The sequence below is a fragment of the Mustela putorius genome, unplaced genomic scaffold, assembly GCF_011764305.1.
Source record: "Mustela putorius furo isolate JIRA1106 unplaced genomic scaffold, ASM1176430v1.1 tig00000135_pilon_pilon_pilon, whole genome shotgun sequence".
Classification (NCBI taxonomy): domain Eukaryota; kingdom Metazoa; phylum Chordata; class Mammalia; order Carnivora; family Mustelidae; genus Mustela; species Mustela putorius.
In genome coordinates, this window is record NW_025421292.1 from 2,706,937 (window position 1) to 2,728,529 (window position 21,593).

The following is a 21,593-nucleotide window of genomic DNA, read 5'->3' on the forward strand; positions in this document are numbered from 1 at the left end:
TTTCTTAACGATAACCTAATCTTCACTTTAAAGGCAGAACTGACAATTTCAGTTTGAAATGACCCCCCCACCCCCCAAAAAATTCAAGATTGTTAAATATCACCATAGAGGTGATCTTGCTCTTTCATAGCATTTAATATTGCATATTTTCAACTGGCCCAACAGAGAGGAACAGTTTATTTGAAAGCAGCAAGCTACTATGATTACCTTTCTTGCCCCGAGCCTGCTGCTAAATGGCACCATGTAGTTTTATTTTAGCTATTCTGATTTAGGCAGTGGCTATCTCGTTGTTGGATGGCATTGAAAGTCATTTTTAAAAAACTAGACATTAAAAAATTACTCACTTAAATAAAATAAAAGGATCAGTATCTTTTATAAATATACATTCAAAAGAGGAAAACGAAAAGAAACCTTAAGGCTTGAACGGTGAACATGTTTATTTGACTCCACTTCACCAGAAGTGCAGGTTTAAATGAGATAACCTCCGGACGTCCTTCTCAACAATGTGATTCTATGACCCTATAAAAATAATTTCTACTTAACCGCAGAGTCCCCATATAGACAGGCACACTCCCTCAGGTTTCTCAAGCCTGCGGATCTTCTCAGTGACGTCCTCATTCGGTTTTGCACCCAGAACTCTGCTGCTCACACCGCCATAAATAGCTGATCATCTTTCCCTCAGCTCTCATAAATCTCGGTGACAGTATGTCACCAAGAAGCTCTTGGTTGAAAATAATACTCTTCCCTTCTTTAACGGCCTCTTAGTACTAAATAGCCCTCTGGCACGTTTTGTTGGCGTCCTGTGAAACCAAAACCTCTCTGTTTTAGGGTCTGACTCGGAGCCCTACCAGCTCTCTCAAAACAGGCTGTTCAGATGGCATCCCGGACTGCCCACTCATGCCCTCAAGTCACTCCTCAACCTGAAAGGGGGTAAAGAAGGAAGGCAAGCAAGCCAAGCGAACATTTCAGAGGTATTCAAGGGATCTTCTAACAACTGCCACCCCACTTGAAGGACAGGACTGTTGAGTGCGGCAAGATCCGGCTGAGCAAGAAAGGCAGGTAGATGAATGAAAAACAGCATTTCATTTGGCACAGATATAAAAGCATGGATCTGCTACTTACAGTATGACTAGATTGTATTTGTTTTTTGAAACTGTTCAGGTCTCATTCTCAATAGCATGACATTTCATCACCAATAAAAGGCAACTGCCACACATAAAAGCCATTAGGAAAAAACAGCAGGATGGTCTCTCGCCTCCAGATTCAATATCTAGGGACTGTGTCAATCCCATGATGACTGGGCAGAAGAACAGCAAGTACAAAGGGCCTGAGGGGAGGAGCAGCAAGGCGGCTGCTAGTATATGGCCAACGCACGGTGAGTGAGAGAGAGGTGAGAGATGAGTCCCAGAGGAAGCCAGATCCTAGGCCATTCTAAGGGCTTCAGCTTAGAAAGTGACGTGATGTTTTGCAACCTGGTTTCTTTTAATAGGATTACTTCGCCTGCTGTGTTGAAAACAGACTGAAGGAGGTAAGAACTGAAGGAGAAGTGACTGTGACTTGGACCAAGGTGGTAGTAACAGAGATGGTGAGAAGTGGTTGGCTTCTGGATATAAAAGCATTCGGAAGGTAGAGTTAACAGGATTGGCTGGTAAACTACTGAGTGTGAGAAATGAAAGAAATCAAGGATAACCCCTAGTTTTTGGATTAATCAACTGAGAGAAAGGAGTACATTTACTGAGATGGGGAAGACGGCTGGAGGAGCAAGTTTAGGAGAAGGTACTGGAATCACAGGTTTAGCTTTATATATATTAAGTTTCAGGAGCCTGTGTGGCTCAGCGGGTTGAGCATCTGCCTTAGGCTCAGGTCATGATCTCATGGTCCCGGGATCGAGTCCGTATCAAGCTCCCTTCTCAGCGGTGAGTCTAATTCTCCAACTCTGTCCTTGCCCACTGCTCGTGATCTCTCTTTCTCAAATAAATAAATAAATAAATAAAATCTTAAAACAACAACAACAACAAAAACAAGTTTCAGCTGCCAGCTGGACAACCAAATGGAAATACTAAATAGGCAGGTTAAGGAAAGCTATGGTTGGGGAGGAATGTGCATCTACCTACCTACCCACTAACCACTTCTCAGGTTCAAAACCTTGAGACTGGGCCAGCTCACCGAGGAGGAAATGGCAGACACACAAGGAAAGAAATGAAAAAGGACACCTCTAGGACATTCGAACTTAAGGGAGGAATCAGCAAAGACACTCAGATGCAGGAGAAAGATCAAGATTTTTTTTCCCCCAACAGTATCCTGCTCCTAGCCTTTGATTTTTCCAGCTAAGGCCCCAGTCATCATGGACAAGCTGTCATGGCTGCACCCTGTCTGAATTAATGTCTCACAGAAACTGTGAGATAACATGATTACTCTAGTCTTGTTTCAAGTTTTGTGTGGCAACAATAAACGACACCGTTCCTAAAGTCATAATTGTCCGCAAAACCAACAAAAGAGTTCCCACAAACATATCTGACAGCAATAGTCTTTAGTTCTCAGGCTGATGAGCCCATGTGATGTTTTTTTCATGGATCACTTCTACTCATACTCCTTTCAAGACTAATCTAGACATCTGGAAACAGCAAACTGTCTGAAAGATCTCCATATAAATCAATCCCTTTCTCAACTACCTTATCTTCACTAATCATTTTAACAAATCTAAAAAAAAAAATGTGAAGATAGCAAGATCAGGTTGCAAAGCTGAAAATAAGCTTGCATCCAAGACAAAAACAAAAACCCAACTGAAGCTCTGCTGGCTACCACGGCTGCCACTAGAGATGGCATTTTCTTGCAGGGGAAGACAATATAGAACAGAATTTCAGCAAGTCTAATTTTAACCTTTCTGAGCTGAAATATATCCCTGCAGAGTTCCATGGGGGATTGTGGCTATACTTTAAGCACTTTAAATACTGATGTTTTCACAACTGCTTGATGGCTTCACATTTCTGCCCAGACACTGGAAAGAGTGATGGGGTTGTGAGAAACAAAATCAAGAACATTTAGATAAAGCAAAATTTCCCATAGGCTTCCTAGTCCCACTTCCCTCCCCAGAGATACTCATATGCACATACAGATATGTTTTAGGACATTTTATTTTACACAAATCAATCATACTTGCCATTTCATGTCACTAAATGTCTCTGAGAGCTCTCCATGTTGGGATATGCAGATTTCCTTTATTATATAAACTGCTGGATGGTAGTATGTAATACAAATGTGCCACAACTGAGGTAATCATCCTATGGATGAGCATTTAGATGGTTGCCGGTTTTTGCTATTCCACATTAAAGCTGGGATGAACCTCCTGTATGTGTGTCTCTTTGTCCATGAATAAGCATTTCTCCACAGACACTTAGGAGCAAAAATGTCGGGCTCCAATATGAACTGAAAAGTTAGTCACAAGATTTGGTCACGGTCTCCAAGCCAAGAGAAGAGGAGGGAAAACAGAAAATGAAAGCGAAGAGAAAAGTTAGAAAACCCCTGCCTCCTCTTTTTCGTTTTCGATTTCTTCTGAAATAGTTCACTTTTGTCCATGTTCAGGACCTCCTTATGCTATGTAAGGATACCACTAAGTAGCTTATAGTCAAGTTGGAAGGCTGACAAGCAAAAACATTCAGAAGTCAAAATACACCAAAATGTTACCAGTGGGGAGTATGAAAATTTAAATTTGTTCCTTTTACTTTTCTGTTTTGCAGAATGTTCACAGTGAGTAAGGATACCCAGGAAAAACACATTTAAAACTTAGGTTACAATGGGATGGTGGGAAAAGCACCTACGTATCAGCCTTGAAAGTCATGAAAGCTTCTATAAAATGAAGGGACTGCACTGAAACCTCAAAGAAGTGTGCCCAGATGGCAAGGGGACAGGGTGAGCTTTCTATCTGGAGGGAATCACGTGTATTATGTCAGATGTGTGGCATGTCCTGAAATGGAAAGGACTTGCAATGACTGATACAGTGTCCAAAACAGTACAGACATTTTAATTTAAGTAATTTAAGTAATCTCTAAACCCTACATGGGGCTGAACTCAAGACCCGGAGATCAAGAGTCTCACGCTCTTCCAACTGAGCCAGCTAGGTGCCCCAAAAACAGTACAGACGTCTTTTTAAAGGATTTGTTAGAGAAAGTAGGGATCCCGGGTGGCTCAGTTGGTTAAGCATCTGCCTTTGGCTCAGGTCATGATCCTAGGGTCCAGGGATCAGGCTCCCTGTTCAGTGAGGAATCTGCTTATCCCTCTGCCCCTCCCTCGCCCCTCCCTCCTGCTCATGCTCTCTCATGCTGTCTCTCTCTCTCAAATAAAAAAATCTAATCTTAAAAAAAGAAAGATTTATTTATTAGAGAGAAACAGAGAGAGAGAGGAAAGGGGCTAGCAGTCTCCATGTGGAGCTGATGTGGGGCTCAATCCCAAGACCCTGAGATCATGACCTGAGTCAAAATCAAGAGTTGGCTAATTAACTGACTGAGCCACCCAGGTGCCCCCAGTACAGACATTTTTAAGGCTCTTAATACATGCTGCCTCCTTTACCATCATGGATAGAATTAGTTTTTTTTAAATCTTGGCTAATTTGATAGAAGCAACATATGAGCTTATTTTAGCTGGCATTTATCTGACTAGTGGGATGAAATCTGTATTTTTTTTTCACTTACCATTTCCTCTCAAAGCTCAGGGAAGAATTACTTTTCTTCAATCTTTATCTTTCCCTCTCCATTCCATGAGTTTGCCAGTCACTGAGCAGTACTACACATTCATTCAGAGTACCCGGGTCCTAGAACCTTCTTAACTATGAACTTCTCTGGAAGGGTATCAAGGCTCTCCACCACCCTGCTGTACTCGTGACCTATTCTTCCCTTCTACATCATCTGCCATATTCAGGATGTGAGTCCCAACCCTAACCGAGCCTACAGCAGAAGCCTGACAAACAGTTACCAATTAAGAACGAGTAAGTAAGCAACTGGGATCTGGAGGACAAAAGGAACTCCCAGACCACTCAACATAGAGGTTTTCCACAAGTGCGACTGTCTCCCAGGACGCTGTGGAAATGTACGAGTGTTTCTGGTTGTCATGATGACTGGAGGGCACCACTGGCACTTAGTAGGAAGGGACCAGAAGTGCTGCACAAGCTGCGATAAGAAGGCTGGTCTCACCCAAGAACTATCCTGTGTGACTTTTCAAACTCCTGCCACACATTTCTGTGGGTAGAAAAATCTCGTTTTAATGACTGGAGCTTAGAATCCAAAAGATAAGTTTGAAAACCACTCCAATCGAAACAATCATTCACAAATACAAGAGGACAGGTAGAGAATGACACGAGTGTACTCCCTACACCATGCCTCCACGCTCATCCACACACACAATGGAGGGCCTCTACAGACCACAAATCTACACAGAAGCAATACAAACCCTCCTACTCAGTTCTTAGGTTATGTTTCCTAACTTATTTGACTATTCCTATGCCTGAGAGTGGCCCCCAAATGGGGTAAAGAAGGGTTATATTAGGTAACTGTCCCTAATGTAAAGCAAACTATAACCCAGGTTTACAAAGAAAAGGTAAGTGATACCTCTCTGCTGGTGCCAATTACCTCCTCTTTAATATCATCTTGTCATTTACTACCAATTCAAACCAACCCAGGGGCGCCTGGGTGGCTCAGTGGGTTAAGCCGCTGCCTTCGGCTCGGGTCATGATCTCGGGGTCCTGGGATCGAGTCCCGCATCGGGCTTTCTGCTCGGCAGGGAGCCTGCTTCCCTCTCTCTCTCTCTCTCTCTGCCTACTTGTGATCTCTCTCTGTCAAATAAATAAATAAAATCTTAAAAAAAAAAAAACAAAAAACAAACCAACCCAGATCCAATCCCTAAATACAAAGTAGCACCAGGGATTAATCCTACCCCTAAGATTAGGTAGCCCTCCCTAAAACTGCCAGGTTCATATTAAGTAGATTAGAACACATTGTCAGATTCCTAATACTTCTCCTTAAAGTATCAATGATGCACACAGATTCATATTATCTTATAATATGAAAAACCAAATAATGTTATTAGAAACCTGTAACAATATGAGAATATTATTAAAACCTTTTTAAGGTTATTAAAAACCTTTAGTCTTATGTTAAGAGAAAATATATAAAAGGGGAAAACCACCTTGTAATGTTAAATTTGAAGTGGAAATATTAACATGAAATCATGATTCTTCTTTTTTAATATGCTTTCTATTACCGTCTACTGAAAGGGCCTGGGAGTTCATGACATCTGAGTTATCAGTAAGCACACCAAGCCCCAATTCTGGTTTCAAAATAATTCTCCACTCAAAGCAAACTCTCTGGAGAAATAGTTGACAATAGGTCTGGGACAGGAAAATTCAAGCTGAGCTTGGGAATAATTTTACTGCATTTAGAGCAAGGAAGGACTCAAAAGTACATAGGAAGGCTGCTTCAAAGGGTACATAGTGACCAAATATGAGACAATAAAAGCAAAGAGAAGGAAGATTGTAACTGATCATAAAACAATAAAAAAAAAAAAAATTAAGGTCCACGAGCCCAGAGGGGTATTTAAAGTAAGAAGAAAAGGGGCACTGGGGTGGCTCAGTTGGTTAAGTGTCCAACTCTTGATCTCAGCTCAGGTCTTGATCTCAGAATAAGGAGTTCAAGTTCCACGCAGTGTGGATCCCTCTTTAAAAATAAAAAATAAAATAAAATAAGACAGGAAATAAAAAAATGGGAAGGTGGGGAGCATGGAAGGAGAATGAGGAAAAAAGCTTTCCTTCAGAGAAGAATTTCAATTAATTAAGGAAAATTAGAATCATTGTACTATTAGTTTCTACTGTAAGGATCTATTTGGTTAGGATCATCAGAAGATTCTAAAACTACTAACTGAAAGGATAGTCATACAGTGCAGAAGCATTACCCAATAGATTACTTAGCAATTCTGCCTCATTGGCAGACATGCCCTGTTACAATGGAGAAATCTGTCTGAGCAAACATTTTATCACTAATGGCCAGGCAATCTGACATTATGTGTCTCCTGATACGAACTAATAGGAAGCATGTAGCATCACCTGTGCAGCGACCTAACCAAAAAAAAAAAAAGGCCTATCCTAAATGTAATCAAGCCTCTAGCCCAGTGCTGTTTAATACAATGGCCATTATCCACATGCCACCAAGGAGCACCTGAAATGTGCTAGCATAACTGAGAAAATGAATTTAAAACTTCTGATTTTAGGGCGCCTGGGTGGCTCAGTTGATTAAATGTCTGCCTTGGACTGAGGTCATGATCCCAGGGTCTTGGGATCAAGCTCTACATTGGGCTCCCTGCTGAGCAGAGAGCCTGCTTCTCCCTTTCCCTAAGCCCCTTCCCTGGTCCTGCGCTCCTGCTCTCTCCCCCTTGCTCTCTCTAAAATAAATAAATAAAATTTTAAAACTTTTTAATTTGAATTCATTTAAGTAGCCATATATGGCTAGCTAGGGGCTACTACACTGATCAGGACACATACGTAATTTCAGAAAAGTTCTACTGGACAGCACTGCTCTAAATGAAGTTGCTAGAAATACAGAGGGTAAGAAAGCAATTTAAAGGACACCAAGAATAAAAAATCAAGCAAAACCAGAACCTGAGATATTCTATTAGACAACTGCCCTGGACTATTTTTTTTTTAGGGTAGAGGGAGACAGACATTATGGAATTACGAATTTTCTTAGGTGTGACAATGGTATGTGGTAATGTAGGGACCTGGCTTTATTCTAAAAAGAGGTATGCTGAAGCTAAAGAACAGAATTAAGAAGTGGTATGTCATAATATGTATGACTTCTTTTCAATGGCAGAACAACAACAAAAAAGTGTGTATAGAGATAAAGCAAAAAGTCAACAGATATATCTAGAAGAAGGTATACAGTGTTTTAGTATTTAAAATTTTTTTCTTAAATGTTTGAAAAATCTGAATAAAACATTGAGGAAATATAGCCAGCTATGGAATTATGGTAATATACTGTCTTCTTTGTGCTTTCTGGATTTTCATTCTGCTAGGAACAGGAATTGTTTTTATAATCAGAAAAATGGTGAGCTATAGTCGTCACCATTTAATCAGACTGGCTATGCTAACAACCTCACTAAATGCTACAAGGAACACACAAAAGCCTTCAGATTAAGAGCACTGTTCAGTAATCTCTGTACCCAATATGGGGCTCAAACTCACCACCTTGAGATCAAGAGCCGCATGCTCTACCGACTAAGTCAGGCAGGTGCCCTACGGCCTGCTCAGGTTATACTGTTTCTATTTTTAAGTTTAAAAATTTTACAGACTACTCTAATGGAAATTCATAGTCTAAAGCACCTATATATTTAAAATGCTCACTAACATGAATATGTAGTACCATTTTGAATACCACTTTTCATAAAGCTGAGAGTATCCACTCAGTGTTTTTTTGTTGTTGTTTTTTTTTTTTAAAGATTTTTAAAACTTATTTGATAGAGAGAGAGAGGTCACAATTAGGCAGAGCAGCAGGCAGAGAGAAAGAGAGAAGAAAGCAGGCTCCCTGCTAAGCAGAGAGCCCGATGCAGGGCTTGATTCCAGGACCCTGGGATCATGACCTGAGCTGAAGGCAGAGGCTTTAACCCACTGAGCCACCCAGGCACCCCTCAGTGTTTTTTCAAAAGCCAAAATGATAGTCACTAATAACTGTCAATCATTTTAAGGTTGACTCTAGAAGTAATCAGGGAAGTAACCCAGGAGGAGCCATTTCCCATTTCGTAACAGCGGGGAGGTGCCCTCCTCTGAAAGAAGAGAGAGGCCTCCGGGCTCTAGGGCCAGAGTTGAATTACACTCTCGGCCACGTGAGCGCAAAGCAAAAGCTGAGCGCGAGGATTAGCACAAGGCGCCTCAGCCAGGCCCTTTGCGGGAGGTGGTGTCTATGCCAAGGTCTCCTTTCATCCCTGAACTGTAACTGAGAGGAAAGGCCCTTTCCAAATTCTCAGCTGCCAGAAACAGGAGACTCAATACGGAATTACTTGAAGGCCTTTGCCAGCGATCTACAGGATTCATTCTGTCCTCTAACATGAAACAGCCTCACACAGGTTTCCAAACTAAAACATGGCGTGCTTTCTCTGTTCATTTCTTATATTCGAAATTTTTTCTTCTAAGGAAAAGCTCTTCTTTTACTGACTTTTTGTATATATGCTTCCTTTGGAGGTCAGAATAAAGATGCTTCCACACACAAATGTAGGTCCATATTAAGTAAACAAAATTTTCCTGAAAGTTTTCACCACTGAACCACATTTCCTATTAAATTCTTCAAAGGGGGCACCCTAGGTGGCTCAGCTGGTTGAGCATCCAACTCTTGATTTTAGCTCAGGTCATGATCTCAGGATCAGGCTCTGTGCTGGGTATGAGCCTGCCTAGGATTCCCTCCCTCCCTTTCTCTCTGTCCTCTACCTAAAAAAAAAAAATCTTTAAAAGGAATTAATTATCAGAATAAGAGTTTTAGAGACATGATGATTCTTGCATTCTATAATGCTGTGACCAAAAGAGCTAAAAATATCTTCTTCCCCAAGTAAAAATAAAGACTCGGTAGTACTTAACAAAAACACAATCTGTCTTAAGGAAAGTGGAATCCAACATATCATTGTACTTCATAGTTTCTTCCTCAAGATCTAAATATAGCTGGCACATAATAAGCTTATGGCTATTTTCTGATGAACTTTTTATTTCAAAAAAGTTCAAACATACAGAAAAATTCTTTGCCTATTTTTATGCTCATTTTTAAGATAAATCTATGGGGCACATAGCCATAAATGTACACTATTAATAACTCATATTAAGGTAATTTTAAATTTCTTAAAAATTAAATCCTGGAAATTTAGATAACAGTATTTAAAAGAAACCTACTTTTCAACAAATTAGGTTGACTTACGGTTTCTCTTGATTTATAGTAATTTACATCTGGATATATTTTCCCATTTTGACATTTCCATTAAAGAGTGAAATACTGCCAAAATTAAAAACCTTTATTTGCTTTTACTTATCATTTAGGAGACTGAAACAAAACAAAACAAAACAAAAAACAAAAAAAAAAAAACAACTGTCTTCTTCAAAGAGGCTGGAGCTTATCACTTTACAGTTGAAAATAAAGTAAAAATCTGCAACACAGCTCATTTACTCCATTAAGAACATATGTTTTGTGGGGTTTTTTTCCTTAAACTTTTTTTTTTTTTTAAGATTTATCTTTATTTTAGAGAGAGAAAGACTCTCCACCAGGCTCCATGCTGAGCACAGAGCCTGATGTGGAGATCAGTTCCACGACCCTGAGATCATGATCTGAGCAGAAAAACCAAGAGTAAGATGCTCAATCGAATGAACCACCCAGCAACCCTGGCTATTTTTCATTATGGACTTTTCAGTATTACTACTGTTGTTTTAATTCATTATGCAAATGACTTAAATATTATTTTGCTTAGGGTTTTGGAAACTTTTAAAAAATTAGCTGCCTAGGCAGTATCTGGGGCTCAGTCAGCTAAGCCTCCAACTCTTGATTTTGGCTCAGGTCATCATCTCAGGGCCAGGGAGATCCAGGCCCTCTTTGGGCTCCTTAAGATTCTCTCTCTCCCCCTCCCTCTCCCCTTCCCACACTTCCCACCTCCTGTGCACTTCTCTCTGTCTTAAAAAAAAAAAAATAATAATTATGGATGCCTGGGTGGTTTACTCAGTTAAACATTTGCCTTCAGCTCTGGTTGTGTGATCTCAGGGTCCTGGGATAAGCCCTGTACGGGAATGCCTGCTTCTCCCTCTCCCTCTGCCTGCTCCCTGGCCTTATGCTCTCTCTCTCATTAGCTCTCTGAAATAAATAAATAAAATCTTCAAAAAAAATTAGTTGCCTATATTAAAAGACTAGGAGCTCTCACACGAGAATCTAGCTTTCAAGATTCTCTTGAGGGCACCTGGGTGGCTCAGTGGGTTAAGCCTCGCCTTCAGCTCAGGTCATGATCTCAGGGTCCTGGGATTAAGCCCTGCATCAGGCTCTCTGCTTGGTGGGGAGCCTACTTCCTCCTCTCTCTCTATGCCTGCCTCTGCTTACTTGTGATCTCTCTGTCAAATAAATAAATAAAATCTTAAAAAAAAAAAGATTCTCTTGAAACATCGGAACCATACTGGGTCTTGACTGCCACACGACAATTCATGGCTGGGCCTGAGGAGGAGATGCCTCCAACCAGAGCCTTCCCTACCAGCTTATGAGCTGGAGGACCCCCCGGTCCATCATTTACCCACCTTCTACCTATCTTGTTAAACTGACTGAAAATATTCTTAACACATTCTTATAAATATTTTGTGATTAAAAGCCTGGCATTTAAAAAGAACCATGTTATTTCCCTAATAAATTATATGATACCCTATCCCCACCTTCCACTCACAACAGTTCAGGCTGAGGCCAAAAAATAAAGATGAAAATACAACATAGTCACACACAACCTTCCTGTATTTCTCCTCCCCAAACAGAGTCAAACACTGATGACCTAAAAAGAAAGGGTGACAAAACAGTATCTTAATTTATTTCCGACTAGTTACAGGCTTTTTGAATGTTCTGCTTGTATATAACAAGAGCCATGAAATACTGCTTCTCTGTTAGAGGCAGTTCTGAGGCTCCATATGGAGCTTTCTAGTCGCCAGGACACATATATATTAGAGCGTACAAACTTTTTTTTTTGTTTTGGTGGAGACAGGGAACACACAGTACAAGAACTAGGATAAGAAGATATAGATTTTTTAAAAAAGATTTTATTTACTTATGGGCTGCCTGGGTGGCTCAGTGGGTGGGGCCTCTCTGCCTTTAGCTCAGGTCATGATCTCAGGATCCTAGGGTCAAGCCCTGTGCTGGGCTCTCTGCTCAGCAGGGAGCCTGCTTTCCCCCCCCCCCCCACTCTGCCTGCCTCTCTGCCTACTTGTGATCTCTCTCTCTCTGTCAAATAAGTAAAGTCTTTATCAAAAAAATAAAGACTTTATTTATTTATTTGAGAGAAAGAGAGAAGGAGCAGGGAAGAGGGACCGGGGGAGAGGGAGAAGCAGACTCCCCACTGAGCAGGCAGCCCAATGCAGGGGTTGATCCCAGGACCCCGAGGTCATAACCTGACCAAAGTCAGATACTTCAGCAACTGAGTCACCCAGGTGCCCCAAGAAGATACGGATTTTTATGGGGTGCTGGGTGGCTCAGGTCACGATCTCAGGGGCAAGACTGAACCCTGAGTCAGGCTCTGTGTTAAATGTGGAGCCTGCTTAAGATTCTCTTTCTCCCTCTGCCCTGCCCAAGCCCTTATTGTGCACCCGTGCTTGCTCTCTTCAAAAAAAAAAAAAAAAAAAAGAAGAAGAAGAAGAAGAAGAAGATATAGATTTTAAAGATATAGTTCACGACAGCATCTTCCATGATCTCAAGAAGGCTCACAAGAAATTCTCGATTGGATGGTGTAAGATCAGTAAGGCAAAGCCTTAAGACAAAGCCCCTCTAGACCCTTGAGGCAACCATGACCCTTGGTATTATATTAAGGCACCTAGCTGTTCAAAACAAACTCTCCTAAATGAAGGTGAAGTAAGTCAAACATGCTGTGACATTTTTACTTTTTCGGACAGTGTACTAAAAACTTGAAACAGGGCAGCAAGAAATACAGGGAATTATCAGAAGACCTCATTAAAAGGAAGAAATTTCTATGCTGCTGAGTTTATATGGCAAAGCAGCAGGTGGTGAAGAGCCCGAGGAGTAGCAGGAAAGTGTGATATTATGACACAAGTGAGGAAGTCAGAAAACCTACGCTTTTTTTTTTTTAAGCTATGCCTATGCCACAGATTCATGATGAGGCTGCCTACAGCTCCTTTACAGTTGGTGTGCGGGAAATGGCTCTGTGGATACAGGCCTTGTCCGAACATGAAGCAGTAGATAAAAGGAACTGGCATCTGGCCACATATTTTCAAATGTCATCACTGACTACACTTCTCAAAAGGCACCCATCTTTGTCATCCTTGAAGACGATACAGTGGAAGGTATGCACATATTTTTCCTCTCGATTCTGTTTTCACATGTTCTTTATCTTGGTGATAACACTCTGGGTTCTCCCGAGGTGAGAATGGGGAATAAAACAAATGAACAGAAGACAGAACGATCTCGGATCCAGTTTCTCTCTCTTTCCCTGTCGGCTAACAGTTTTACCTTTCCTATTGAATTAGCAAGAAAGAACAGCTCTGAAAACTACACAAAGAGGTGCTTTTCTTTTTGGTAACAAAGGTATCACATGGCTTGCTCACACCAGCCTTTGCTGCCCGAGGCTGGAGATGCACTGTCACCAAGGCTCCTGAGGGAGTGTCAGCCCTCTCAATCTCCGAGGGGTCACTATAAGAGGATTCTGACCATAAGCAGCTAAAAATCATGAGGCCAGTTTCCAAAAGGGAATATTTTAGCCCATGAAATGTGACTGCCAATGTTTCAAGTGCTACAGATTAATCTGTTTCTGAAATTCACCCAATATGCTGAAATTCTTAAGCCGGGTTAAACAAAGCTGCCGAACAGATTGAGTTTAATGGTATCTTGGCCCGACAAGGCCATGACAGACTACTTAATAATTTCACTCCATTCATGTTTACACAGAACATTTTTCTAGTAATAAAATAAATATATGTTCAATGCAGAAAACCTGATCATCTCTGAACTAACCCAAAGATAACCACCCCGAACATTCTGGTAGATGTTCTTTCAAGGAGCACAGCATTTAGAGATGTGTGGGTGCTGAGATGAGATGTTCTGGATTCATCTTTGGTTGGGCAAGTTTGTTTGGACAAATGACTTAATCTCACAGAATCTGTTTTTTTCTTGCCCAGTAAAATACAGACAGTAACAGTTCCACTATCTCCTAGGGTCTGGAGAGGATTAAATGAGGTGACATCTGCAAAATGCTTAGAACAAAGCCTGGCAAATAGTAGTTGTGCAAGCAGTGTTACTTTTTCCTACACAAATAGACACACATATTTCTTTTCCGCTAAATGGTTTTATATTATAAATAGTTTCATAGTATGCTTTGACCACTTAGGAACGCAGTAACAAACATCTTCCCGTGTTAATATTTTTTTCCTGCATACACAGGGTCCTTGCAGTAAAGCTGCTGCAGGTGTCTGCAGTGTGAGCTGCCATACTTGTACAACACCTGTGTTCGATGCTCTGAGCACATCAAGAGAAATAAGGAATCAGCAACTGAAGCAAAGTGAAGGCAAACGTCCTCAAAATGGCCAGGAGCTGATGATGTTGCCTGGTAGCTGCGTAGGTCAGGTCATCTCTGCTGGGAAAGCTGAACGGAGAGGCGCAGACAGGTGAGTGCCACACTCAGAGGGGAAAATGCAGAAAGTGGTGAGCAGAAGCCAAGAGGCTGAGAAGAGATTGGAGAGGCAGCTCATTCACTGTGGAAGACAGGGGCTGGGCCCCAGGCGCAGTGATGAGGCTCCATGAGCCACAATGCATTCCTGCTGCGGTTCTAGCCACTTTGAGCAGGGCCTACCTGTGCCCCTGTGCCCCAAGTTTCCAGTCCTGCATGGCCTGGTCGGACAAATGCTGCAACACTGTCATATTCTTCCTCCTCTAACCAAGAAACCTATAGGTATGTTTACTCCTGCCAACCCAAAAGGGCCTACCTCAGATTTCTGGGGCTGCCCTATTCATCTCGTCGATAACTGAAATATTTATTTTGTTAAGTGCTTGCTACATGTTAAGCAATGGGGATTCAACAGTGAGCAGAAAAGGATGGTATCTGGCTACACAGAATGTAAAGCCTAGCACAAAAGACAGTTAAACAAGCAGTATCATTACAGTACAACCACGATGCCAGAAGTACAGACCACGAGGGAGATACCAAGGAAGAGCAGTGAGTGCTCTATCAAAGACTTGATGGAGGAAGGACCTTCAGGTTGAAGGACAAAGTTAGCCAGGTGTGCCAGACACTGAGCAATGTTCGCTAAGTACACACTCCCGTCTATTGTGGACTCTACGACCACCAGCCTTGTGAAGTTACAGGGTCTTGACAGAGCGACAGTGGACTAGATCAGCATTTCCAAACAGGCCATCCAAGAGTCTTGGCCTCACTTAACAGGAAGGGCCTGGTTTCTTTGGTGGGTAAAGTATTTTCAATCCTGGAAATATTTAGAATGAAATATAGAAATGTTTAAGAGAATCAAAATCGTAAGATATTTCTCTGTTAAGAAGGAGACCAGACCTATTTTATGATTTTGTAATGTGTAAAAGAATTTGGCCCGGGCGCCTGGCTGGCTCAGTCAGGAGAGCATGCGACTCTTGATCTCAAGGTCATGAGTTCTGAGTCCCACGTTGTGCAAGGAAATTACTGAAAAACAAAAACCAAACACCAAAAAACCCCCCAAAACTTGGCCTATTAGATCAGAACCTCAGTTTTGAAAATATAATTGAATAATTTCTTTCTGCCTTGTGTTTTTAAGTTGAAAATCTTAGTAATTTTACATATATTATGAGAATAAAGAATCTAAGACTTACCTCATTTGTGAGTTGGTTTTCTTAAGTATTTATTTACTTAAGTAATCTCTACACCCAATGTGGGGCTTGAACTCAAAACCCCGAGATGGAGAGTTGCATGCACCACTGACTGAGCCAGCCAGGAGCCCATGGGTTTAATAGAGGAGATTTACAGGACATTTTGTTGAAGAGCTTCATCAGATTTTTATTTTTTAAGTCAGACAACTGAAGTTCTTTAGAAAGCACTTCTTTTTGGTATGAGCTGTATGAATCCAATTTGAAACATCTGAAGCTCTTCAACTAACTGTTCTAGTATTACCCAAAAGACACTAGTAAAATCTCTGATGTTTATATACAAAGCAATCAGAGCTGTAAGCATTATGAAGAAAATTAAGTTTCTGAATGTGTACTTTACAGAAGTCATAACATTTTGAAACCTAAATAAACTCCTGAATAGTGATTTCTACTTACAAAAGCTATCCTTCAAGGGCAACTAAAAATATATATATATTTTGTGTGTGTGTGTGTGTGTGTGTGTGTGTGTATTTTTTATACATATATCATATATGTATTTATCTGTACATCATCCTCTCTGATACCAAGTCTTGTACTCTGCTGATGGATGTGGGATCGGAAAAACCTTCACTTCTATTTTATTTTGATAGAAGCCCCTGGAATGTTTCTGTAATGACATTTCACTAATTTTTATTGTCTGTGCAAACATCTGATTTATTCAGTACCATATTCTGAAGTTGCAAGCAGCTCACAGACATTTATCCTTTCAATAATGCTGGAATAAAGTACAGAGTGTGATATGACTGTCCTCTGACTTCCTCAGAGTTGAGCAGGGTTTCATTTCAAGACAAGGACCCCATGTGAACAGGAGCGAAGGGGGATCCTGAACATCTGAGGACAGGATCCTCAGACTCCCCTTGGCCCTACTCCCACTGCAGCTTCCCTCTCACCGACTGAAGGGCCGCATGGCATTTCCAGGAACAAAGTGAACAGGGCGCCCTATACCCTTTCCTGCCCCTCGCTGCATTTCTACTCCAGTCACCTAGTTCCTTCCATCTTTGCTACACGTTATAAACACGGTTGACTCAACCGTAATACTCAGAATCCAACAACAGTAATGGCAAATGACTGGAGCTCTCCTGAGATAGGCGCCAAATCCGTACGTGCTCCGCAAAGGTAGAGCTGTCAGATCTGCCCCAAACTCCTAAAACCAAGGAGCAAGTTTTGCACAGTCTCTGTAACGTTGCCCTTTCTCTTTGTTCTAGAACCATCACTCTATTTCAGGTCTTCTGACCACCTTTCTGAATCTACAACTGCGGTGGAAGCTCTTTTAAACATGGCTTTAGGAGCCTTAGATCTTATAAGCGTCAACTGGATCTGAACTCAAGTTACGTAGCTTAGGTCCATCAATGGGCCCTGCCACACATAACTGGAATAGTCCAGCCTCTGAGATCCTCCAGAAAGGAGCAGGCAAATATTCTGGTGCCCTCAGGCCTAGGAAGGCAGAGCACAGAATCACATCAGCCCCTCCAGGGCGCCCCACCCCTGGGCAGCCCTGTTATCCCAGGTCTGGTGAGAAAGAAGGAAACCAGTTCTGGCTACCGTGAGAATGCCTCGTGCATCCTCTCTGACCATACCTATCGCTCCCTGTGCTTGGGTCATTTCCACCTGGGCTATCTATCTCTTCAGTGCTTTCCCTGTTCCATCCATTGCCCCACCTGTCACAGAAGCATGTACCAATTACTGCTGTCCACCTAGCTGTGTAATGGGAACACACAGGGAGGGTTCCAACTACAACACATACTTTTTGCTCTCAGAGATCATACCCTAGTTATGGATGCCAGATATATGATAAAATGATAGGAGTGCGAGCCAACACAAGTCTGCAGGAGTTCAGAGCAAGGGAAGAATTCCTTAAGTACTCCAAGGGTAAGATTAGTGTCAGGGGACTTCAGCAAGGGCTGAACCCAAAAGAAATGAAGGATTTAGACTTGTTCATAGGCCTATTTTATATCTCCTTGGAATCAGTTTTAAATTCCCTTTGGAACAAAGAAAAGCACTAGCCATGTGGTGAGGGCAAGTCAATGGGGTGAGAACACATACACCACAAGGTTAGGAATTTTCTGTGAAATCAAGTAAGCAGAGCATCACCACAGGGGGTTATGGGGGAATGTTACTCCTTCCTCCTGGTTTTGAACTGCCATCTATTTCTTGGTTTCCCTAATCAAACCATAAGCCCTTGAAGTAAGGGAATGAAGACTTTGCCTCTTCTGAGTACTTCTTCCAGAAGATCTAGTAAGATATACTGGGCAAGGCCCAGGAACTCAGTACCTACATGCCGAATATTGTGAGGCTAAATAACAAAGAAGATACTATTCTCTCTCTAATGGCACTATTTATCACAGCTTCCGGCCAACAGAACTCCTGCTTCAGCCACTGTTCTGTGCCCTGGACCCAGGAAACAGAGGGGAACAATGGCCTCTTCCTCCTCCTCATTAATGGGAATGAGCCATTTACATCAATACTGCCTGTCTCTCTCATTTCTTAGGGCTGATGAACTATTTGTTCTTGATCTTCCGCCACAGGTAACAGAGGCAATGCTGAAAGAGCTCCATGGGAAATCACAAAACACTGTCTGATATATCAGATACAGTCACCACTAGAGCCCTTTCCCTGCACAGAGTGCCTGATAAACATTACCATGTCCCAACCTGATCGGCCCTTTAATCAAGGAAGCACATGGTAACTGTTAAATGCCTTCTTTCTGTGATCATAAGTATGTTTACTCAGTGAGTGGTGATGAATTAAAGAACTACACAGACATGACAGATTCATGATTACAAGGTCCTGCCATGCCCTTTTATCTCTGTGCATACCTCCTCACAGACTTCACGGACTGCTGCCACGCTTGGCTCCTCCTCGGGCTCCATGCCTCCCCCAGGGACAATCCATCGGTCTGGATGGCGACTACTGCTCACGAGTAGCACCTGAAAGTCATAGAAGTCACGTGGACAGTTAAAAAGAAGAAAGGCATATTTGTACAAACTCTAAACAACATGGAAGAGTAAGCACTCGAGACCTATTTTTTGTTTATACCTCTCTGAGCACTTCTTGTAGGGTGGCTTTCGTTTCTAGTGGAAAGAGTAGACAACTCACCTTGTAAAAAGCAGAAAGGCATCTGAACCAGTGGCCTTTATGTCTACCTTTCCTCAGGCTGTCAGTCACTTGTGCTATCTATCCTCTCCTTTGTCCCTTTCCCTAAAGCCCTTTGACCACAGAGTTGAGAAGGACTGGGGAGGAAAAAAGTCACTGATAAGCCTGGAGCACCGTGAAGGACTGGTCAGAAGGAAAGAAATCCTTAGCCCTGGTTGGCACCGTAGTCCCAAAACCTTCCCTCCCAGCTCGTCATCCATGTGTCCCAGCTCCTGATCCACTCGATGGCCACAAGCCAGTACAACGCACCACCCTAAGTTCTAACTGTGCACTCAGAACCCAACTCCCTCATCTACAGCTAAAGTTGGACAATTTCATCATGCTTTCAGCTGAGATAAAACTAGAATTTTTTTTACTATGAACTTTCATTAAGAAATGAGAACAAAACCAATAAAACACATATGCGCACACACACACACACACACACACCACACACAGTCCTGCAGACTATGGTTTACTAATGCAAAATTAACCAGCATTCTAGTTATGGCAGAAAAAAAAAAAAATCCTAGAATGTCCTCAGCAACTTTTCCTTACTCCTCCTTAGTGCAGATGCTAAACAGTTAGCTGGATCCCTCCTTGGAGGCAGAATTAGTTGGCATTACTCCCAAACTGAAAAGATCATCTACATAGCTCCCTACACCATCACTTGCTGACGAGGTCTTTTGAGCTTCCCTCCCTATTCTAAACGTATTCACCCTGTGCACTTCACTTCTACTCTGCTGTTATCCTTGTTGCCTGGAAGAAAATGCTACATTCGGGATGCCTGGGTGGCTCAGTTGGTTAGGCAGCTAGCTGCCTTCGGCTCAGATCATGATCCCGGCGTCCTGGGATCGAGTCCCACATCAGGCTCCTTGCTCGGCAGGGAGCCTGCTTCTCCTTCTGACCCTGCCTGCCACTCTGTGTGCCTGCGCTCACTCTCATTCTCTCTCTCTCTGACAAATAAATAAAATAAATAAAATCTTTTAAAAAAAAAAAAAAAGAAAAAGAAAATGCTACATTCTCTGTAGCCCCTACAGATTCCATCACTGACTTCCAGTGACCTACCTTCTGGTCCTCTCCCATCTCTCCTCTGTGTTTTTTCTTTCTTTCTTTCTTTCTTTCTTTTTTTTTTTAATTTTATTTATTTATTTGACAGAGATCACAAGTAGGCAGAGAGGCAGGCAGAGAGAGAGGAGGAAGCAGGTTCCGATGCAGGGCTCGATCCCAGGACCCTGAGATCATGACCTGAGCCGAAGGCAGCAGCCTAACCCACTGAGCCACCCAGGCGCCCCTCTCCTCTGTGTTTCTGCAAGTATATGAGCCCTTGGAAATTCTACCTTTTATTTTTCATCCTTAATCCCTTTTCTTCATGTCATAATAGAGTCTCTTGATGCTCCTCTACAAAATCTGTGATCCACTGACTCAGAGGGACTGTGGAGTTAAGAAGGAAATCCATGAACCCACATACAGTAACCAATATATAGTCCATGGATGGAGAAAATAATATCTTTACATTTACAAGTACTTTTTTTAAGTGCATGTAGTTTCTGTTTTGCACAATTCAGAATAACTTAAAATAATATGAAACCCACAGGAGTTCTGGGGTGGTGTGTAAATGTTTACTCTAAGGGATATTAAAAGTATGATGTAGAACGTTCTAGGAAGTTGTTTTTTGTTTTTTAAGATTTATTTATTAGAGAGATCACATGTAGGCAAGAGGCAGGCAGAGAGGGGGGTGGGAAGCAGGCTCCCTGCTGAGCAGAGAGTCCAATGTGGGGCTCCATCCCAGGACCATGAGATCACGACCTGAGCCGAAGGCAGAGACTTAACCCACTGAGCCACCCAGGCACCCCTGAAGTTGTTTTTAAAATAAGAATTCTGGGGCGCCTGGGTGGCTCAGTGGGTTAAAGCCTCTGCCTTTGGCTCAGGTCATGATCTTAGGGTCCTGGGATTGAGCCCTGCATTGGGCTCTCTGCTCAGCAGGGAGACTGCTTCCTCCTCTCTGCCTACTTGTGACCTCTGTCTGTCAAATAAATAAATAAGATCTTTTAGGGGCGCCTGGGTGGCTCAGTGGGTTAAGCCGCTGCCTTCGGCTCAGGTCATGATCTCAGGGTCCTGGGATCGAGTCCCGCATCGAGCTCTCTGCTCTGCAGGGAGCCTGCTTCCTCCTCTCCCTCTCTCTGCCTGTCTGCCTGCTTATGGTCTCTGTCTGTCAAATAAATAAATAAAATCTTTAAAAAAAAAAAAAAAAAAAAGATCTTTTAAAAAAATAATAAACAATAAAAATAAAATAAGAATCCTCGCTGCGCTCCCACCTCATACCATATACAAAAATTAACTCCAAATGGTCCAACGATCTAGATGTAAGAGCTAAAACTATAAAACAGTGATAAATCTGAGGGGCCTGGCTGGCTCAGCCTGTAGAGCATGTGACTCCTGATCATGGGGTCACAAATTTGAGCCTCACTCTGGGGGTAGAGTTTACTTTAAAAAAAAATTTAAAAAACAAAACAAAACAAAAAAAACAGCGGTAAATCATCATGACCTTAAATTTCGTAAAATATGCCAAATTCTTGAACATGACACCAAAAGCATGAACAAAAATAAAGATTAGATAAGCTGGACCTCATAAAAATTACAATCTTCTGTGAATTAAAGGACCCGACCCAGAGTGTGAAGAAAAATGACTTACAGAATGGGAGGAAATGTTTGCAAATTATCTGATAAGGGTCTGCTGTCTAAAACATGAATACATAAAAATATAAAAACTCTAAAACATGAATACATAAAAATATAAAAACTCTTACGACAACAACAAGACAAGCTGCATTTCCCCAAAGAAGATCT

At 41.9% G+C, this 21,593-nt stretch overlaps 1 protein-coding gene across 1 annotated transcript in view; it reads right to left on the bottom strand.

Moving 5' to 3' along the window:
• The window catches only part of LOC101693633 (diphosphoinositol polyphosphate phosphohydrolase 1), a 119,880-nt gene that overhangs the window by 38,169 nt on the left and 60,118 nt on the right, over positions 1 to 21,593 (bottom strand). The window contains exon 2 of the mRNA XM_004770653.3: positions 18,428 to 18,538. Within this exon, the coding sequence (XP_004770710.1) occupies positions 18,428 to 18,538 (111 nt within the window). The remainder of the gene's footprint in view (positions 1 to 18,427; positions 18,539 to 21,593) is intronic.